The 23,379-nt window shown below is 36.4% G+C and overlaps 1 protein-coding gene across 1 annotated transcript; it reads right to left on the bottom strand.

The window, feature by feature from the left end:
• Positions 1-335: 335 nt before the first annotated feature.
• On the bottom strand, positions 336-19,164 carry LOC113533053 (alpha-2-macroglobulin). Its single transcript, XM_034310685.2, has 35 exons — positions 19,065-19,164; positions 16,954-17,064; positions 15,389-15,569; positions 14,515-14,671; positions 14,352-14,404; positions 14,083-14,103; positions 13,784-13,949; positions 13,581-13,665; positions 13,281-13,395; positions 13,070-13,190; positions 12,816-12,925; positions 12,525-12,695; positions 12,180-12,413; positions 11,834-12,046; positions 11,568-11,717; positions 11,053-11,178; positions 10,734-10,827; positions 10,322-10,454; positions 9,948-10,173; positions 9,737-9,863; positions 9,512-9,633; positions 9,380-9,431; positions 9,161-9,244; positions 6,481-6,657; positions 6,304-6,379; positions 5,999-6,155; positions 5,826-5,900; positions 5,510-5,672; positions 4,318-4,508; positions 3,387-3,602; positions 1,763-1,884; positions 964-1,045; positions 751-819; positions 495-600; positions 336-415 (listed from the first exon to the last, which is right to left on the bottom strand). The coding sequence occupies exons 2-35, from the start codon at positions 17,049-17,051 to the stop codon at positions 375-377; spliced, it is 4,314 nt and encodes a 1,437-aa protein (XP_034166576.2). The 5' UTR covers positions 17,052-17,064; positions 19,065-19,164; the 3' UTR covers positions 336-374.
• Between the last annotated feature and the right edge of the window lie 4,215 nt (positions 19,165-23,379).

The following is a 23,379-nucleotide window of genomic DNA, read 5'->3' as shown; positions in this document are numbered from 1 at the left end:
ACTTTTGAGCCTGTGAAAATGGAGGAACTCTGTAAAAAATGGCTGTAATTCCTAAACGGTTAATGCAATATTTTTGTTAAACCCCTTGAATTAAAGCTGAAAGTCTACGCTTCAGTCACATCTTAACTGCTTCATTTCAAATCCACTGTGGTGGTGTAGAGAGGCAAAATTACCAAAACTGTGTCACTGTCCCAATATTTATGGACCTGACTGTGTATATATATATAGACCAAAAAAAAAATTTTCATTTTAAAAGTGGTAACACAATATATATGAACTCAATATTTCTACAATGAAAATGTCTCTTACAGAAGAAAAAAACACCACACAGAAGATATCCAAAACTTTTCTGTCTTTAATGCAGATCTGGAAGCTTACACACAGGGGGAGTTGTACTCTGTCTCAGACTGGTCACCTAAATGAAAGAATCAGTAAGTGGAAGCAATACAGTCACAATAACAGAGTTAAAATCCCACAACCTAGGAAAATCTTACTTGTTTGGTAGTAATCATAAACTTTGATCACTGCCGGCTTGAGATTCTTGACGGGAAGCACCTGTGTAATGTGTAGCTTATAGTTGATAGGAATATTCCTTTGGAGCTGTTGGAGGTACACCAGACATGATATTGTAAACACACTACATCATATCTGTTTTATGTGCATATAAAGGTACAAGAAATATAAGTAAATATAGGTAATACAGGTAAAGGTTATTGTTGTACACAGATTCAGACAGAGTTTTCCCCTCACCTCTTTTATATACATGATAATATGGTCATCTTTGGAATCAACTCGTTCCACCAAAATCTGGTTTTTCAGCTAAGAGACCAACACAGTAATTATTCTGCATTAGTAAATAAAATTTGAATCAAATATACAAAGGCAATGGCAGACACACACACACACACCAGAAATTTTAGCTTTTATTTATTTATTTTTTAAAATCACATTGCTAGTCCTTACTTCACCAGGATCTGCTGTGAACCCTGATAAGAGTTTTATGTCCACTATAATCATGTTGGTGTTGTTTAGTGCCCCATTATATCTGAAAATTGAAAACAGACAATAACAAAAACTAAGTCTCAGTGACTATAACAAATAACAATAACTATAGCAACAATAATAATACCAAATAGTAATCATTGTCACTACAGGGTAAAATGTCAAAAACAGTATTTATATGCAAGTTATTGTAAGGAGACTGATGGCAGTGAATTTAGTGATTTTTGCTGAGTTTGTAGCCTAAAGGCCTATCTCACGATAGTTCCTGCTTAACAAAACTTAACAAATTCTGCTGGAACAAATTCTGAAATAAAAAATATTCATGGAAATCCAGTGGAATTTGGTGATCTCTAAATACTCTTGAAGTACAAAATGATCTTTTCACATGTTATGCTCCTAAATTCCTAAATTTTCAAGAAGTGATAAAACTATTTCCATGGCAGAAGCTTAATAACAGCATTTCCTATATCAGCATTTCCTGTAATGTAGATGACATGGACATGATTTTGCCATGATATAAACATAATAAAATCATAACAAAATAAATCATTATTTGGTTGTGTTCTGCTTGCATAATATTGCTGAGTGTATAAAATTTCTACTATTTTTTAAATATGATTTGTAGTAATTTAAAGTAAAAAAAATTGAATGACTATAAATATAATTTAAGCATACTTAAGATCTATTTCTAAATCACCTGAAGAAATCAGCCACTTTTTAAAAATATTACTTCTAGGATTTAGCATGAGTTTATTCTTACATGACAGAGAAATTGATGGTCAAAGTTTGTCTGAATGATTTTGTGCAGTTTCCCTCCATCATAGTCGCGATGCTCAGTGTACTAATTTCAGTAGGTGTAGGGATATTGTAGAGAAGTGCAGTCTGCAAATGGGGATAAAAGAAGTCAAAGCATAAAGCAGGCAATAAACAGAAAATGTGTCCGCATTGTGTACATCAGTCCCCATTTTCATTTTTAATTGAACATTATAAAGATGCTTCAAAAAGTATTTGTGCAGAAAACTGGCATGTAGATGGCAAGGCAAGTGGATTTGTACACTCCTGCCATGACTCACATATGAACTTAAGTGCCATCCCATTCCTAACCCATAGGGTTCAATATGATGTTGGTCCACCTTTTGCAGCTATTACAGCGTCAACTCTTCTGGGAAGGCTGTCCATAAGGTTGAGGAGTGTGTTTATAGGAATTTTTGACCATTCTTCCAAAAGCGCATTGGTGAGGTCACACACTGATGTTGGTCGAGAAGGCCTGGCTCTCAGTCTCCGCTCTAATTCATCCCAAAGGTGTTCTATCGGGTTCAGGTCAGGACTCTGTGCAGGCCAGTCAAGTTCATCCACACCAGACTCTGTCATCCATGTCTTTATGGACCTTGCTTTGTGCACTGGTGCACAGTCATGTTGGAAGAGGAAGGGGCCCGCTCCAAACTGTTCCCACAAGGTTGGGAGCATGGAATTGTCCAAAATGTTTTGGTATCCTGAAGCATTCAAAGTTCCTTTCACTGGAACTAAGGGGCCAAGCCCAACTCCTGAAAAACAACCCCACACCATAATTCCTCCTCCACCAAATTTCACACTCGGCACAATGCAGTCCGAAATGTACCGTTCTCCTGGCATCCACCAAACCCAGACTCGTCCATCAGATTGCCAGATGGAAAAGCGTGATTCATCATCCAGAGAACGCGTCTCCACTGCTCTAGAGTCCTACTCTAGACTTGGTGATGTGTGGCTTGGATGCAGCTGCTCGGCCATGGAAACCCATTCCATGAAGCTCTCTGCGTACTGTACTTGGGCTAATCTGAAGGTCACATGAAGTTTGGAGCTCTGTAGCAATTGACTGTTAAGAAAGTCGACGACCTCTTTGCACTATGTGCTTCAGCATCCGCTGACCCCTCTCCGTCAGTTTACGTGGCCTACCACTTCGTGGCTGAGTTGCTGTTGTTCCCAAACTCTTCCATTTTGTTATGATAAAGCTGACAGTTGACTGTGGAATATTTAGGAGCGAGGAAATTTCACGACTGGATTTGTTGCACAGGTGGCATCCTATGACAGTTCCACGCTGGAATTCACTGAGCTCCTGAGAGCGGCCCATTCTTTCACAAATGTTTGTAAAAACAGTCTGCATGCCTAAGTGCTTGATTTTATACACCTGTGGCCAGGCCAAGTGATTAGGACACCTGATTCTGATCATTAGGATGGGTGACCGAATACTTTTGGTAATATAGTGTATATGTATGTATGTATGTACATAAAATTGTTTTTAAGAATGAATGAACAAGGAAAACTTTGTTGAAAAATCTGAGTTAGGATTGATAATGTAACAGACAAATGTCAGCAAGATTAATAAAGCTATCATGACTTAAAGATACCTGCACTGACACACAGCTGGAGCCCGTCACTTCAATGCTGTATTTGCCAGGAACATCCTGCAATGATCTTTCTTGGAACAGTAACTTGTTGTTCTGGTTCACATCAAAGTTGTGACTGTGTCCATCTTCTGACTTTACAGTTACTGTGCTAGAGCCGTCTGAGCTGAACACTTTAGTGGAGTACAGAGCCAGAGCTTGGAGGGCCACAACTGTGTCCTGATTAAAAGAGGAGGAAAACAATTATATTATTATATTATATTCATATATATATATATATATATATATATATATATATATATATATATATATATATAAGAAATTAGTCACTCTGTCAAAAGATATGGTTATTAACTTTAGAAGGTTCTACTCCCACATCAAAAAAAAAAAAAAAAAGGCTCAGCAACTGATTTCGTTGGACAATTATAAACATCTTGGTATAGTGATATACCAAACAAAACTTCATCTGTTTAGAATTTGTGGACAAAGCATGCCATTTATTTATACTATAGTCTTATTCAACCTAACTTGACTAATAATATCATATTTAATATAAAAAAATGACAAGTAAAATTACTAAGTAAATCTCTTTCTGACATTTACATGAAACAAAATGTTGTCCTTTTATTGCCTTTAGGCCACAGGGTAAGCTCACCTGGTGGAAGGACTACACTTCTCAAAGTGTCTTTAACTCTATAGTCGTTGCTCTGCTAAATATTTAGCAGTGAATTCCTAATATTTAGTGGGAAATTTTAGAAATTGGTTGTTTTTGGTCTACATTTTAACTGCTGTTTGGTGTTTTGTGTGGGGTTTGGAGGTGTTGTATTGTCTGTGCTTTTTGAGCTGGTTGTTCAGGCCACTTGTTGCAAGTTAAATTTGGAGACAGTGAAGTTGGAACTGAAATTAAATAAAGGAATGCAAATTAACTAAGTACCTGGGTGGATGAAAAGCCTCCATAGGGATTTTGCTGCTTCACCAGCCAGCTGACTATCCTATTAGCATATCCCAAATCAGCTGCAGTGATTTTGTCTGCAGTGAGAACAGCTAGCAGCACATAAGAACTGATTTCCACTGACAAGGCACCAGAGTCATCTGATGCTGACTGAGACCAGTGAAGCCGACCATCTAAAATTAAAGAGACACAAAAAAATTAAGACTGACTTTTTTGATCTTCATGCTTATAGCCGGGACTCCGCTTGTGCCACTAATTTTCACAATCATCATCACAATCACCAAAATCAGCACTCAAAATTATTCAGCCCCCTCAAATGCAAGGTATTACTGTGATGTGAGTAACATTTAGTGAACATATATTAACTAAGGCCTTAAAAGAAAGTTTATTGATACATAATGTACTACTTAAACATCAAACAAAAAATCAAATTCTCGCCACAAATGCTCATGTGCGATGCAGCACAGATTTGTATCTCAACTGGAAAGCATGAAATAGATTCAAGCTGTCATAATAGTAAATAAACTCGATGAACAGAGCACTTGCTTGCTAATTGCTTTTCTTTTAAATCCCATATGTTTATGTTTTGCCATTGCCTCTACCGTATTTGTGGCTGCCCCATGAGTTTTCTGTAATCCTATTCCTTCCTCCTATTGGTGGCTTTTAAACAAGCGTCACAGCAGTGTTTTTTTTTTTTTTTTTTTTTTTTTTAAGTTTTTAGCTTTCTTATCTGCTGTCTTCGCTCACAGTGGCACTAAATGTGCTGCAGGTGACCATGTCACATTATGCGCGTAAGTCCACTGATCTCATGTAAGTCCACTGATTTCAACTCCCAACGAAAGAATATATCCTTCTACTCAGAAATATTACATCATATATTTTAAATTATCAATTTTAATATGCCACTCAACTTGATACAGAGGTAAGTTTAAAATATTTTAGGTTTTCAGAAAAGCATGAATTTGTAAACCCTTACAGTCTTGTGGGGGTTGAATAATTTTGAGTGCAACTGTTTGTACATTTTCAATCTTTCCTTATCTTTTATAGTATATCAAATTACCAAATAAATTAGATAATGATGCCTCAACCATTAAGTATCTTATTACTGTTAGGTTTGTCCTGCTATACCACTAGTTGAATTTATATGTTACAAATTATTCTAACCATCCCATACCTCCTTCAATAGAATCACTATTCAACTTTTTTAGTAGGTGCTCTCGAGTTTCAGTCTCTCCAGCCAGACTGAAAGTGTAGGCCAACAGTGCAGTGGTGTAGGTGTTTGTCAGGTTACCAATAGAAGACTTTAGGCACAACAGTCCTTTTTTCACAATGGGATCCTGCAAGCAAAGCATAAATAATGGTAAATAAGAAAAAGCAATAGTTTTGAAAGTTTCAGTTTGAGTTAGATCTTTATTATGACTTTTGCAGAGTCTCCCTAAGAATCATGTGTCATTTGAAAGCAAAAATTAAATACTGTATGATGCTCTTACCTGGACTGTATTTCCAAGTTCAAGGAATGATGCAGTGATGTAGGCAGTAATAGTCACATCATCATTTACACCACCCTGAAATACATGAAAATGATGCACACATAAAATAGAAATTCAGTAAATTTATTCAGAAATGTGTTCTCTAGAATGGACTGCCTTAGAACCATACATACCTTCATTCTGTTATTGAACAGACTTCCCTTTTGTATAAAACAGCCATCTGATCTCTGCATTCTTATGAGCCATTGCTTTGCACTCTTAATGATTTCTGGATCAATAAAGATATAACGTTGTGCTTTGCCGAAAGTCCTCAAGACAAAAGCAGTTAACCTGGTGATGGAGATTTATTTGTGTCCATAATTAAAATATCTCTGTGGAACACTTCCCAGTATATATTAACAAATTATTAGAAAAAAAAAAGTTTTGGATTTTTAAACATTTGCATTAATGCTATCTGTGTGCCACATGAAATTCTTACCATGTGTTCCCCTCTCCACTGCCAAATGTGCTATATGCACCATTTATATGTTTATAGTTAAGTTGCCTCTGGTATCCTGTGTAAAGTAAAATGATTGATTCTGATTACTTCAGCAAGAATATATTCATAATGATTGTTGACCTATAAAATTAAACAGAGAAATATAATCTCACTGACCACTCTTAAGGAAACCTGTAGCCCTCTCACGGATAGCTGTGGTGAGCTGCTCAGTGTTCTCTAGATACTGAAGAATGTAGATATTGGGGGCGAGGAGAGCAATGTTTTGTTCACCACAGCCATATGGCATCCTTAGCAGCCCATCCAGATTTTTTAATGCACGACCAAGTATATCTCCTACAGAAGAACACAATAATATTCTTTCCTTTACTTAGAAAAATACATTGCTTTGTCTGTCAAAACACTTTAAGTTATAATCAATTTAAACCAAAAACAAGTATACCAGAGAAAAGCCAAACAAAAATTAATCTACTAGATATTGCTTCATGTGTTTTAATGCTCTGCTGTCTTATGTTCTGTACTACCAGAGCAGTTAATTTGGTACTAGTAGTCTTGTAGGAGCTTAGTACAGTCTTGCATATAGAGATAGACCCTTTTCTCTCAGTGGCAGCTTCTCATTGTCTAAACATAATTAATGAGCTCACTCTAGCGGAGAGTGCTGATAGCTTGCCTTCTGAGCTTTCTGAAGATCTGTGTGTAATGCAGGAGAGGGGAAGCAGCAGCGATGCATGCACTGTGGGATGATATTCAGGCTGCTTTTCTGAAACTGAAGCTGGATCTTCCACTCAGCTGATTGAATGATTAACTCATTTCAATGCATAGTTGCCCAAAGCAAGTGACACATTGTAATTAAAGAGCTCTTTTGTATGATAAAGAATGCACTGTGGCTCTGGCATAATTAAAGGTCATGCATTCTGGCTTTGGCAGATGCTCTGGCATTGGCAATGCTCTGGCATTGGCAGATGCAAATGCACTTATTTTGTGATCAAAGCCTCTGGTAGAGACACAAACAGCCTCACTATTGGTACAGCTTGATGAAGTTCTGCAAATAAATCCTTGCATCTTGCAGCCGAATATAAAAGAGATGACATACTGGTCTGCAAACTGTATGTTGTTATGGGGAATGTTGGCTATATCCATAACATGGTGTACAGTTTCTCCTGGACCTTAATAAGATAATGCCCATAACTGCAGATGCAATTGGCACTAGGAGAAGAGGCACTTCTCCTTCAACCTCCTTTTGTCCACTACATGAATTGGAGATTTTGATTTCATTTAAATGGTTAATTTGGTTGCATGGTTTGCCCAAATAAGCAAACTGATCATACAGTCCAATACTACCATTGCAAACACTGAAACACTGGAAATCTGTGGCTTGGAACAAGTGGATCTGGATCTGGGATTCACTGAATTCAGTGGACAGCAGTAACCAATACCAAGCCATTTCTGTGAATCCCTCAGAGATGTTCACAAACCAAAATATTTAGCCATCATAACATTTCAGACCAGATGAAGCCAATTCTATAGTCAACTGCACATTGTATAAGACTATGGAAAAAGGCTTTTTGGCTTTATGGAATGTCATCCCTTCGATATATATCTCTTTAATAGATTAAAGGCTGTCTTGACATGGCATGGCACCTAACAGAGGGCAATCCAGGCTTGTTTTCAGACACTACTGAGGCTGGAGTTGAACATGGTGGTTCCAGATGCTGCTGTAGACATAGCATCACCCTCAGGAAGGTTGGTCATTATTTACATACATGAGTTTCAGCACTTTGCACTTCCAGCTGAGTCACCAGGCCGTCCACACGAGTGCATTAAGAATTGGTATGTTATGAAGTAGGCTAATATAATACACATCCAAAGCTATCTCTTGTAGAAAAATGTTATTGCAAGAAACTCTCAGAGAAACATTTTGTAATTTAATGCATTTTGTGTATGGGTAAAGATTAGCAGTAGTGGAGGATTTAACATTCATTAATATAATTAGTTAAGATGTTTTAAAATTAGTAACATGTTTTATTGTGGGTTTTTTTTTTACATTATATATTGTCTTCACATATTCATTTATAATTCATATTATTTTATTGGCACTGTGGCATGTGCCATGTGGTTGTAATAGCTCACCAATGGGTGTGGACCTGGGCTTTAGCCCTGGCAGGACAATTGTTTTCACATTTGTTAATCTGTTTGCTAAATCAGAATCAAAGTGAAATCGATCATTTTGGTTTATTTGCTATTTGGTTTGGTTTGGTTTGGTTTCACACAAATGTTGGCTGAGGGGCGTGTAGAACAAACATGTACTTGTACAACTCTTTCATTCATTGGTCTGAAGTATGGCGACGGAAAAATGTAAACTAATTTTTGCCAAGTGCATGCAGAAATTGCCTGAGCATGCAGTCTACGCTAAATAAATGATTAGCTAATTATATAAATTCCTTGTTTAAAATGTTTTGGATACCCTTTTTGTTCATTGGTCCAAATAGCTAGAACACATGGCGGAGCATGCACATGGAAAAAAAATATAGGTCCCAGGATGGAACCCTGGGGAATCCCAGAAGTGACAGTCATGCTTGAGGAAAAGTGGTTGCCCATGCTGACATGAAATGTTCTATGTGTAAGATAAGAAACAAATCACCTGTAACAAGGGAGATTTAGGAAGGTGTATTCTTCTACTATTTTCTATACTTTTCCATTGTTCTTGTTAGCTTGTTTTTATTTCTTACTTGTATTTTCACTGCAGCCAATAATACATTCTAACCCCAACAATCATGATATAGTAGAAATGTACTCTTAATCTGCTAACCCTTTTTAACCCTAAAGTTTTCTCTCTTACCAAGTACTGAAACAGAAGCTCGTGCTGATCCCTCTATTACATCCTCAGGAAGAGTCAACTCCAACTCCTCTGAAACACTGTTGCCTGTAAGTGAAAGAAAAGACATCTCTATCTTTACAGTACTGTTGGCACCAGTTTTACATGAGCATTGTTGTATAAACAATTTGAAATAAATCAGCAGTTTATATGCTGATTATATGCAGTTTATATAAGTCTAACCTTGTGGGCATAATAACCAGCTTTGGCTCTTTGTCTTTTCAGTTCCTTCAGCCTACATGGGAATAAATTAAATCATATTAACAATTAGCCTAAGCATACATTTTCTGATTAGACTATTTTCAAGTCACTAACCTGTACAATCAGGCTTCGTGTAACTGTGTCAATACGGCCTCTTTCTGGAACACTCACAATCTCATTGTCACACACAGTCTGGGATTGTTCTGCCTCTGCACTCACTGTCACTTTCAAGACTCCTGTAGCATAAATAACAAACTCTTCAATTCTCCACAATATAATGCAACTGACATATCAGACATATCAGACATATATTTCATCTAAAGAAGTTTTAAGTCTCACCAAGCACAGTGGGAATCAGGGTCCATTTGAAGGTTTTTCTGCCATTTGCACACAGGCAGGATGAATACTCGCCATCAGAAGAGGGTTCCAGAGTGTAGTCCGAGGAAACTTCTGGAGTCACTTTAACCTGTCGATGAAGCACAGATGTTTAATTTTCTGTGCATCTCATATGTTACAATATTTTGAAGATATAATCTTGGCATTACAGTACCATGATGCATTTGGAAAGATAATTGAAGACAGTGGCCTTCAGCTCAAAAACCTCTCCCCGGACAATGGAGTAGGGCAACGAGAGCTCCAGGAAGAAGGGCTGAAATACAGTGAGCTGAACAGGAGGAGCCAGTCCCAGACCTCCAGAGGACACGCAGAAAGCCTCTGTCTCCCAAGTGGTGATGGTGTCAGGAACAGTGACAGGAAGCTGTGCAGATCCGGAGTCCCTGTAGAAAAGAATAATTGACGCTAAAGAAATGGAGGCATTATTCATTATATTATAGTTAATTTTATTGCAAAGCGGTACAGCACATGAGGGTACGTGCTAAAAAATAAAATAAAATAAAATAAAAAGTGATATGCTGATTCACTAACCCAACTTCATGAAGTTGCCATATCCATGTTTCTGGAAAGAATTTTCGAACTGTTTCAATATGTTCATGTTTTGGTTTATAATCATGAAAAGCCATTGGGGCTCCTACCCCATGAAGATTTGCCCTGTATCGAACTGCAAATCAGCAAAAACATAAACAATTAACAGAACTCATACACTAGCTGTTATATCTGTGAGAACTATGTACGTACATGAAAGCTTATTATGTGTGTCTTATCAGTACCCATTGGGCATTGGATTTAATTGTACTGCAATTGTTCAGGATCTTTCCCATAATGCATAAACATATCCACATTTTTATCTAACATATATCAATAAATTACATAGAAGAAACACTATATATTTTACTATTTATTGTATATCAATAATATATGAATAAGGGCCTGGATGTACCATAAATATGATCACGATGATACTGCATGCCTTTGTACATCAAACAGTTAGGTTGTCTAATAGCCAAATTTGTTGCCATCTTCAGCCCCACTCCCTGTCGGATGATAATAAGTCATAGTGTCATCAGCGTAGTATATCACTGAACACTGTACCAGGTAGTTTCAAATTAAAATTAATTCTTATTAAAGTACAAGTATTAAATAAAATGTATTTTGGTATTTTCATTCTCAATTTGTTTTCCTAATTTAATAACATTCAAACATAACATAAAACATGTATAACTAATTATGCTACGTTTTACACCCAGTCAGTCTGTTACCTTTATTGTATTGTAAACACGGTCAAACTCTACATCCCGTCGGGGTCTAACACGCAAGCATTCCAGATCATCTTCAACTCCAAAGGTATAACCTGATACTGATGTCACTGGCAACAATTTAAATATCTACAGAACATATAATCAAAACAATTTTAATTAATTTAATATTTTTCTGTATGTCTTATAACATACACATGGACAGTAAATTCTGTGAACTATATATGTAAGCTTAGTGCATGTAAGATTTTATTAACATGAGAGATGAGACGTAAAATAGTCTGTTTTATTCACACATTGAATATCAAATGACCACTGGAGGTCTCACACTCCACTGATCTCTTGCAATGGAAATTAAGTATGTGCAGCCTAACCCTTAGACATCACAACTGATGAGCCCCAGAGCATTTCTATCCTAGGGAAATAGTTCCTGAAGTCTCCTACCACTGGAAAGCATTGCTAAAATTTTGGTTAAAATTACATATTATAATCACAAGTTCAGTACATCATAATTTCACCTTGTCAGTGTTTAGGCGTTCTCCAGACTCCAAGATGAACACACTCTGATCCACAACACTGAGGCCACACAGTGAACCAGGATGAGCTGTGAGCTCGAGACTGTTCTTCTCACCAGGAACTGCTTTAGAGGGAGAGAACTGTAGCGAAACCTGGAGTCCATGATGAAAAAAAGTTTGGACAGGTTTAGCAGATTCATTGCTAAAAAATGAGCAGTCAGACTAAATGATTGCAAGAAAAACATTAACAATGATGGTGCTAGCTTTACCTTATTTCTGAAGCATTTTTCCACATCAAAATTCTTGCTAGCAGCAATGACGTTCTCACTAGGAAGGACAGAGTACACCACCACCTGCACTACAGGAGCCAGCTCAGCAACAACAGATAGTTTGAATGAAATCTTTCCTTTTCTGACATCTGTAGAGTCTTCCACTTCAACTTTCTCATGCCCATGATGGACTATGGCTCCTTTAGATACGACCTGAACCAGAGAGAGAAAATATGTGATAATTGTCCAGTGCTTTATATTAAGAGCTACTGCTAATGTAGGTAATGCAGGTGGCAGGTGGTAATGCAGCTGTCTGGTGGTAAACAGTTTCAGTGCATGTACTTACCGTGTATATAAGATCAATGCTGTAACTTTCAGTAGTTTCCCCAACAATATAGTAGTTAACGGTTATGGGAACTTCAGCACCACACTTAAATGGTTCCTCTGAGCTCTCTATTGACAGTTCACTGAACACTGGACTGTAAGATGTCGCAGGTTGGAGCAGCTGTATACGTGTATCAGCGCTCAAAAAGAATGGCGTTTTGTGTCCATGGTATTTTTCTTCTGGATAAACACTTGCCTAGATAACAGTGACATAGGAACAATAATAACAATAAAAATATGCTTTACAGCATGATGGTGTACTGAAAATAGATTTCTCTTTTTTTTGAGTTATGCTGTCATAACATACCCTCAGTCTTATCTCTGTTGTAGGATGTTCAGGTGAAGCGATTGAGAAGTTTGCTAATCCATCACTATCTGTAGTAAGATTAAGTAGTAACTTTTGAGACCACCGTTCACCTTCTGAAAGATACACCTTCTTGTTAGGAATTGGTCTTCCATTGAAGGCAGTAACTTTAATCTGTTGATCATTGAAAAAAGAATTATTGTCACAGCACTGTCAAACATCATAAACATAAAAGAAATAGCAATAGACAAGCAACGATTGAAGCAAAAAAACAACAACAAACAGAAAACCTACTCTTCCTTCTATAACTTTTTGCCGTTCAAAGTTTTTTGGTGAATCAAGGATTTCCACTTTACCAATTTGGAAAGAAAGTTTTATCTTATCAGATTTCACCATGGAAATATCTAAGCAAAAAGAAACAAATTACATTATTATGAAATATAAATGAAAATTGTGTTAAAGTATAATAATAAGTATAAAGTATAACATTAGGAGTCAGTGCTGGCTTCTTTCTTATCTTTGTTTTAAGAGATCTGTTACTGACTCACCTGTTCCTTCCTCTGTGAGTGTAATAGTAGCATCAAGATAATCCTCAAATTTATGCTCAAATTCAGTATTCATGAAGGTTGACACATTGATCATAAAAAATGCACAGCCAGTCTGACTCATCTATGGGAACATCCAAAAACAACTGGTGACTCATTTCATTAGTGAGAGAAAGAGAAAAATATTTGTCTGTGAAGTGTGTTATATACATACCTCCACAGTTTCACTCAGACAGGGTGAAATCATTGGGGCCTCATGATAGCGTTTCCTAGATTTCCGGCACACCTGCACCACTGCTTGACCAGGTACTGGTTGTCCATAAGTGTACCTTCATATCATAGAGTTTCAATACAATATACATAAGTCCTAGTATGTATGATATATAACATGAGAGATAACTATAATATAAAAATGTGCTAGATATTCAGTTGTGTCAACTCTACACAACGTGTTTAATAAAACTGAACTTTTAAGACATTTTTCTCAGTTTTTGAGAAAAAACTTGAAACCTACTTTCCACAAATTTCTAGCTGCAGTTCCTCTTCACCAACGCTGTGTTCTTCTGGTGCTTTTACTGTAACCTCGAACTTGGGTAAAACTAAAATTGAAAGTTAATTATTAATTATTCCAGTTAATTATTACAGTGAGATAAGTTTGTTTGCTTACATCTCTATAAGCAGAAAAAGTACTCCAATTTTACTAGTAATGTCATTTACCATGCTTTTCCACCTTAAATTGGTGTGTGATCAACCTATTTCCAGTGTCAGCGATTAACTGATAAAGTCCCTGTGAAGCTTCAGCATTTAGCTCATGAGAAAGCTGGAGTATCAGACCTCTCGAGGACACATTTGTCCACTGACCAATCCTGTTCTGATGATTATCCTGTTTGGTTCCACAAAAGATAACTACAATTAGCTCGGTGTTGTGAATACACTGAGGAAGCATTGCATTATAGATATTACAAATGAACAAGGGTGTCATAAAATATGCAATGTTGTGTATGATTCCATCTTACCTGAAGACTCACTGTGCTGTACTGTGGAGTATAAGACAATGCTTTAAAAATTTTGTAATTTCCATTTTGAAATAATCAAACCAGGATATATTGATTCAACACATTATAAGCAAGAAGGCTATGGTTTATTCAGTGGAATTTGTACAACTAAAAAAGTTACACATAGATGGGAGCAACATTGGTCTGTACTTATGTAAATGACAGTGCAGTGCCCTGGTGTGTAGTTAAATAGGAGTCATTTATATATTAACATAAAACTCTTCTCTTACCTTTTGTTCAAATGGGATAAAATTAGAATCCATAGAGACAATTCTAAAATTCACTGTGGAATAACAAGAGTATAGTGCGATGTTTTGACCTGCACCATCAGTAACAATTAAACTTTCATATGTTAAAATGAAAATAGTGAGGCATATTGCAGGAATGAATCACCTGTTTGGCCTGGATTGTAGATGGGTTTATCAGTCTGAATAAATACCAATGTTTCGTAGGATTTAAACATCACTTTCCTTTTCTCTGTCATCTTAAAACTTTCACCTTTGACTTCTACTTTGATCTCCTGCACTGATTCACCCTCAACCTGTGGAGCCTGTGAAGATATATTCATGTTAAACCACCTCAATCATTAATAATACCTAACAAACACACACACACACACACACACACACATGTATATATATATATATATATATATATATATATATATATATATATATATATATATATATATATATATATATCTTGCTGAACCAGCCACAGTTCTTCTGGAGACTTTGACTGTCACACTTGCTTCTTATTTTTGCAGCAAAACCCAGCAGGCTTCATTATGTTTTTGTGTCTGGTCTCTTATGTAATATGCTGCTTTCTTTACTGACATACAAACATTTTTCTGTAATATTTCATTTTGTGCTGGAAAACTAATGTTTGGAAATCTAAAAAGTTTCTGTACCGAATCAATAATGTAGAAGTCATAAAATAAAAATCTATAACAAAGTTTGTACTAAAAAAATAGGAGTGGCTTGTACAGAGGAAAACCTGACCACAACCCCACTGAGAACCTTTCAAACTTTAGAACTAGAACCCCAACTGCACCCCAGGCCTCCTCGCCCGATATCAGTGCCCAACCTCACTAATGCACTTAATGTAACTAAATGGCCAAATCCCCACAGCCACACACCAAAATCTACTGGAACGCTGTCTCAGAAAAAAGTGGACTAAATCTGGAATCAGATGTTCAAAAACAATATATGGGTGTGATAGTCAGGTGTCCACAAACGTTAAGTTAAGAAAAGTGTAGATTGCTGACCTCAAAATGAGAGCAGTGGTGAATCTCCTTTTCCACTGTCTCTTGTAAAAGAGTTCTGCTCTGGTTGTTGTGAACAAGATAAATGTTCATTTGCAGAGTCTCATTAGGCTTCAAAAGACTCACACAGAACTTTGCATCAGAGCCAGACTCTATTACTGCAGGAAATGTCACCATGAAATATCTGAGGACAAAAAAGAAGGTTTAAGATTATTTTCAATTCATTCATATGTAATCATTGAAAAATGGAGAAGCATTATATAAGTTAACCATTGTAGATCACAGCAACTGTTTGAGTAAACTCTTAGCTAACCAAACAAAACCCAGCTCAACAATCAATACTATTGCAAAAGTATATACAGAGTGCCTTAACATACACTGAGCTAAGTGCCTAAGTATCTAAGTTTGCAATCAATGTTATTGCTGTGTAAGATCTGTGTAAGATGTTTAAACATTCGCTAATATACAGGGTGTCCCAAAAGTCTCCATACATAGAGAAAATTAACACTTTTTAGCAAAATGACTTCCAAAATTTTTCATACTTAGTTTATATTACATATTTTTTCAGACATTTCTTCACAGCCTTTAAGAATGCCTTTGACAAAAGAACTTATTGAAATCATTCTCATTGCTGGATTGACTATCTAAAACACCTGAAAAACATTCCACATTTTGCCATTTTACATTGCACATCTTAAGATGCACTGACATAAGTACCAATGTGTCATGGTGTTATTGTGTAAGAGCTTAAAACATGAGCCATTTCTTCAATGCAGCTGAACTGAAGAAATTAGGTATTCGCAGTTAAAGATAAGAAACATTCTGATAGTACTATCATAGTATTCTGGCATATTCTGGTTATTCATTGTGTCATCTCCTGGGGCTTAATTGTGGGTGCTACATATGCAGACCTGCACTGCAGAGGTAGCTGGCCAAAATTCTCAGTCAAATGCCTTTAGAATGTAAAAGCTGTTGAGTGTCATTGCTCTTCTGTTGTTTAGCACTCCAAAAGTGCTGATGTTGGTTGACATTGTGAAGAATGCTAATGAAGAATTTGTTCAGTGTATGTGTAATTTCTTTTGTACCCTGAATATTTAGAGAGCTGATTCTTGCTTTTATGTTCTGAAAATGTTTTCATAGGCATAGGCAAAATTCTATGTAAGATACATTAATCTACATGTGTTGATAATAGAAATTTACAAAATTGTTAATGGCCATTAATTTAACATTAAAAACCCTCTTGTATTTGTCCTTGAAGATTTATTTACAGTATGTGTTAACATTTTTGATGTGTTGCACTGGGTGCTGGAGCCGTGTAATTTGTTGTTTATTGTGGGTCCTTCCCAGCTGTCCTGCTACCTATCTCTTTCTTAGTTGCTTTTTTCTAATTCACTTTCTAATCTAAAATACAAATACAAACAAACAAAAAAACACCTTTTTGAACATTTTCATAGAAACAAATTTTAAAATGTTTTAATACATTATTTTTTAATATTAGTATATTTTACACAGTGGCTATGCAATCTGTGATAGTTTATGACAACAATGTAAAGTTGTATGATACTTACGGTCCTGAGGTTTGTCCATAGACAGAGAGAAAGAGGAAGCTGGCTAATAGTAGCCTTATCCTTACGTGGACCCGACTGACCACCATGATGAAGTCCATCACCAGTGCAAAGCTGTAAAGTTCAAATGCCTTTTTAAAGACAGTCAGGCCAACTGCACTCATCCTCCCATTAATTAATAACCACTTTTGGAAATCTGACTACAGTGCAAACTTCTGCCAAAAGCACATTTTTATTAACATGTAGCAGGTTTCACAATAGTATGTAATATGTGAGATACAAAATAGGCAGATTGCAGTGTAAATAAAATAAAACCTCTAAACCTTTTTCTCCTTTATTTGCCACAAACTAGCTAATCAATCACTAATGACAATATGTTGCACTACAATACAAAAAAAAAAAAAAAAAAATAGCATAAGCAATATAACTTTTGTCTATTGATTCAATAGTTAAAATCAACTGATAGTCAATAAGACAATGTAACAACAGGTCATGGGTAACAGTATAAAATATAAGGAGTGAGTCATTAAAATAATCACTGCAAGAAATGTAATTTGGAATCTATAATTGGATAATTAAATAGGCATGGATTCCATTTTATTATAATTAGTAATTAGACATATTCAAATACATGTATCATGACTGGTATGTTTTTGCACTTCTTTGTAAGAAAATACTCTAAGAAAAGATGCACCTATTTGCTTAAACCAAATAAAAATGTTAACAGTGTGAGTTGACACACAGTTAACATGACAACATTTTAGCAGTGTGATATTGATATTTTTGGTTCAGTTGCTTTCAAAATTTGCTCTTACTCATTTGTCACACACTGTTTACTTACAGTAAACATACGGTCACTAACCTATTTCACTTGGCTTCAGGTAAACATGTCACCCACACAGTAACAGCCTTGATCTTTAGATAATTTACTTTAACAGAAAATGGCCAAGTAAAAATTTTTTAAACAGTGGTAGAGCTTGAAATATAAAGTGCAGAAATACTCCAACAGTATACTAGCAGGTATTAAAGAAAGAACCTATTACATTATGCCTCAATGTAACCCATATTTGTAGTAAATAAATTAGTGAAATTGATGAAGTTTACAAATACCTTATGCTGTACTCCTGAATAACTGAATTTTGCTTAAAAATGTACCTGTGTCAATTTCGGTTGGTTCTAACACTGACTACGCCCCAAAATATTTGCTAAACGCACCGGGAAAATGATTCTCATGTCACCTGCTTTAATAACAAGTCCAATAATTACATGCCACAATCAACCATCAGCAGTGAACTCCATTTCCCAGCAGCACAATAGATTCACGTAATATAGTATTTAGTGCTATTTACTATGCTGCAGACTACAGGCCACTTAGACAAAGGCAAAACTGTAGCAATTAACCCTGACAATATAGGCTATCTAATTTATGAATTTTAAATCACATGAGACCTTTGTGATTTCAGATCACAATGTGGTTATCGCGCTGGAGAGGTCTTAATTGCGAGGATTAAGTGGTTTTAATCACGTCAGGAAAGTATTTTCTAGCACGTCTTGGTCACCAAAAACTGTAGGCCCAGTTATAAAATGATATTATCTTAGCCCGCTATGAACATGGGCGGAAATGGGTGCAGCAGAAGGTTAAATGTGCGCTTTAACTTTATGACTTTAATATCTGACTCCAATTTACTAGGCTAATCTAATGTCACTAACTAATGTCAATAACCTTTTATGTAACCTAACCAATAACTTTAATGCTGGATTTGTAATATCCCAGCGTTCATTTATACATTTCATTTAAACAGCTTTTATAAGTTTGTACTAGAATGTGACGTCACTATGTGAGAGACTTATATACATTTATTAAATAATTGTTCTGTTAGCTCAGAGGTTTGACTTGCAAGCAAAGGCCTTTCGAATTTACTTGTCAGAGGTCTGTTTTTAAATGTGTCTAACATACCATTACTCTAATCAACATTCATGTAACACACTGCCTTTCAATAACAACTGTTGAATACTTTAAAGATAACACAGTTACAAAGGTTTATTAATTAAAAGCAGAAGAACATAAGGAAAAATGTAAGAAAATAAGTAACAGGTAAAATGTGAAAACTTACGGAAACAGTGAAATGAAAGGACCTGTTAATTGCTTTGCAGAGAGATCAAATCTAAGATTCTTCCTTGAGACTAGATGGCACAGTCTCTTCCCCAAGATCTTCCTCCTCTACATCTAACTCTCATATCCTACTTATACCCCATGCACCTCTTTGTAGTGTATAATGACCAGAGAATCAAATGAGACAGACATAATTTATTTTATGGCAGGATGGACCCCCAGCCTGGTAAATTCACCCCAAGGTGTTATATGCTAATTCGGTTTCTGGGAATGTATATGTGAAACAATAGCAAAAGGTCCCCTGTGTAGACCAGGTGGCTCCAGTATGTATATGTGTGGGTGTAGGGCTGTGTATGTGTGTGTGTGTGTGTGTGTGTGTCTGTGTGTGTGAGAGAGAGAGAGAGAGAGAGAGAAGGACAAGCACGCAAAATATAAAACCATATACTGTAAATGTTATTTCATAAACTTGTGTGATACTTTTGATGTCACCACATTTTTCATGATGAAATATGGATTAAATTGACACCAAACATTCCCTGAGGAATATTTTAGTTATATATAGTTTAGATGACCAAATTTAGTTCACATGGTATCTCTGACCCACATTCCTGATCATGTTAATCTGACCAGTCCAGCATCATCTTATTGCCACAAGTTATAAAAAAATTACTATAAACTAACCTTTGTGTCACAATAAAAAAATATTTTGCACAGAGTGTGAAAGTTTATGTTTACATACAGTGGGGTTCAAAAGTCTGAGACCACACTGAATATCAGTTTTTTTAAAAAAAATTAAAACTGGAAATAAACAGAAGGTTTAAGAATTTTGAAATATTTGAAACAAAGAAAGTAAATGTTCAATATCTTGAATATTTAATCATTAAGATTCTGTACCATTTTAGGTCCCTATTTAAATGTAAGCAAATTTGTAATATTGCTCATGTTAACTGCTTTGTACAAAAGGTCAGATTTTCCTCATGCCTAATCTCTTCTACTGAAGCATGTGTTCAGACAACACTCTGATGGATTTGATCTACAATGGATCATAAGGTTTTGCCAGCTCGAGTTCACACTGTCAATAAAGCAAAAAGGGGACATACCAAATACTAAGAAACTCTGAAATTCATGTAAAAATTTCAAAGACTACTTTTCATTCAAGTTGTTATCAAATTATTTTTTCTCTGATTTCTTGGCTCACGTGGAGCGCACCTTATGATGTAATTTTCTGTCATGAAAGTTTTTCCGCCATTTTTAATTTTCTGAAAAACATATTTTTCAAACTCCTCCTAGATTGTTTGTCCGATTTTCACGAAAATCGAATCAGACTGTCTTCAGACCATGCTGACAAAAAAATATGGAAATTAAGTTCATTAGTCAAACCATTCTCGAATAACACACAAAGAATTTGACAATGAGTATGGACGTGAAGAGAAGAATGGACGTGAGGCTATATCTCCATAACGCTTTAGCATATTCAGACCAAACTTAGTATATGTCATAGCCATCATGACTTGAGGGTACTTACACAGTTTTGGAACAGCGCGACCTAATGCTCATGAGATATGTAAACACATATTTTTGCTTTTCGGACTGTTCGTCCAATTTTCAACAAATTTGATAGACCAAACCAAACTGTTGGTCCGACTGACTTAAAAATTGGCATGCATTGGCATGTCCATATGCTCCCATCTGCGAATCACATTTCAGCAATTTTTAGACAATGTTACCAAAGACTGATCAAAACAAAACACTGTGGACATATTTGCCTTTAGGGCTGAGAGGTTTGTGCAAACACAAGGATCTGAGGCTGTAGCTGTGCAACTCTTTGAGGTATTGTGATTAAAGTTTATATATATATATATATATATATATATATATACATAAATTTGGTGACAGCACATCTACTGCTCAAAAGTTGGGCCTATATGAAATTATAATACACCTCAAGCGTTTCTCCTTATGGTTTGTAAATGATTTTGCATAAAATCATCAATACTGTCACTACAATCACATCACTACAATAATCATTACTGTTTTAACTCAACTTGTCTTTGGCACTTATGCCCTAAAGATGCCTGAGAAATCTGCGGCAAGCGTCAAAGCAAATGTTGCCTCTGTCGTGCTTGGCCCCATAATTGCTGCTTGCAGCTACAGTAGGTCATCAACCAGAACGGCGCGGGGACCGCTGGCGCCGCTGCACGCACAAATTTACCCCTGAAGCTTGTTTGCAAAATCACTGCCAGGTGGCGTAAAGGGAAACGTTGCTTGTAAAGATTTTTTTTTTTTTTTAATTAAACCACAATTAGAGCTGTACGTTAGTGGATGGGGGCTCATTTGTTTGCATTTTTGTCCTGTGATTTCACCAGATCGGAGAGCGGGTGAGAAGTGCGGCACACGAGCTGTGTGCGCGTCTGCATGAGAGAACGTTGCCGGCACTGATGACGACAGCAGCAAACACAGCATTATACATTATGTTAAAATTATGATTTTTAAAAAAAATACCTTAAAAATCAGGCTTTAAATTCATGCATTTATGTAAACAATTTATATTTTCTGTATTAAAGAATCCTGTTACTGCTGCCATCACACAAGGGAAAAAAAAAAATTGGTTTCTCAGAAAGGCTAGTGTTTGTGTAGTTTGCTAGTGGATTTCAATTACTCAGTTTTCTCTAAACAAAATATTATTCATGACATTTCATGCAGTGTATTTGAGCTTATGTAGCCTATTAATAACAGTTTGTGTCTTGGACAATAAATTCAGTTCATTCGAGTGTCTTGAATAAATTATTTCATTGTCTTAAGCAAAGAAAGATAAGGTTTTACAAATTAAACTGATGATCACTTACATGCCAGTATTTCATAGAGAAAAAAATTTTACATTACAAACAGTATTGATATCAGCGATTATCAGTGTTTTTAACATACTGTAAGTATATTTTGTGCTGGCAGATTTTTTTTCACCAAGAAGTATCAGAAACACCTCTCCGTGTTAATATATATTTTTTTATAAGATCATCAAGATACCATTCACAATTCTCAAATGTTTCTTATGAATAGACTATATAAATGTTATAAATGAAAAGTTTGAGTCAGAGCAATAATCTTAAATTTTAAGACATTCCAACCTTAAATGGCCCATTTGACCTTATGGCCCATTTTACCTGACATAAGCCTACACAAAGGTGTGAATTGCAGTAGAATGCATTCAAAATACTGTAAAATGCATTAGTCACATTGTAATGAACAGGACAACAAAATTATTATTAATTTATCATTGTACCTTAACCCATGATTAAAGTTTTTGGTCATTCAACTCCGTGAACTCCATTCAACTAATCCGCCAACTAAATCTGCACCCCTGGTCTGTGGACCACCTTGAACTTGAATGTCTGAAGTGCCATATACCAATGATTGATCCACTCATTGGCATCGTTCATGCGGTGGAGCCACTGGGGTGGGCCGTGATGGAACAGAAGGTGAAAGGGTGCCCCAGCAGGTAGTACTGGAGGGTGAGGACCGCTCACTTGATGGCCAGACACTCCTTCTCGATTGTGTTGTACTTGGTCTCCCTCACCGAGAGTTTTTGGCTGATGTACAGCATGGGACGCTCCTCCCCCTTCATCACTTGTTACAAAACAGCCCCCAGCCCTCTGTCCAACGCTTCAGTCTGCAGAACAGAAGGGAGAGAAAAGGTAGGTGAATGCAAAAGCGGGTCCCCACACAAAACTGCTTTTACATGGCAGAAAGCCCGCTCACACAGCCCCGTCCACTGGACTCTAGCGCCCCGTTTTTAGTGAGATCAGTCAGCGGGCTGGTGACGTACAAAAAATTAGGTACGAAACTTCTATAATATCCAGCCAGCCCCATGAACTGCCTCACCCCCTTTTTGGTCTTGGGCAGGCTGAAATCGCTGCTGTCTTATCAATTTGGGGACGCACCTGCCCATGACCCATGTGGAAGCCCAGATACTGTACTTCCACCTGCCCAATTGCACAATTCTTTGGGTTTGCTGTGAGTCCTGGCCATCTCAAGGATCTCAGGACAGCCCTCAGATGTTGCAAATGCCACTGCCAATTATTATAATAAATGATTATGCCATCTAAGTAAGCATATGCATTGCGTGGGCAGAGGATTTTGCCCATAAGATGTTGAAACATCGCTGGGGCTCCAAACAACCCAAAAGGAAGTGTGACGAACTGGTGTAGCCCAAACGGTGTGGAAAAGGGTGTTTTTTCACAAGATATTGGAGTCAAGGGCATCTGCCAATACCCCTTGGTTAAGTCCAGTACCCAAAAAAAGCGAGCTGCGCATAACCT

This window comes from Pangasianodon hypophthalmus, chromosome 14 (assembly GCF_027358585.1).
Source record: "Pangasianodon hypophthalmus isolate fPanHyp1 chromosome 14, fPanHyp1.pri, whole genome shotgun sequence".
Lineage (NCBI taxonomy): Eukaryota > Metazoa > Chordata > Actinopteri > Siluriformes > Pangasiidae > Pangasianodon > Pangasianodon hypophthalmus.
The sequence above is the reverse complement of the archived record's forward strand: the minus strand, read 5'-3'. Positions and strand labels throughout refer to the sequence as shown.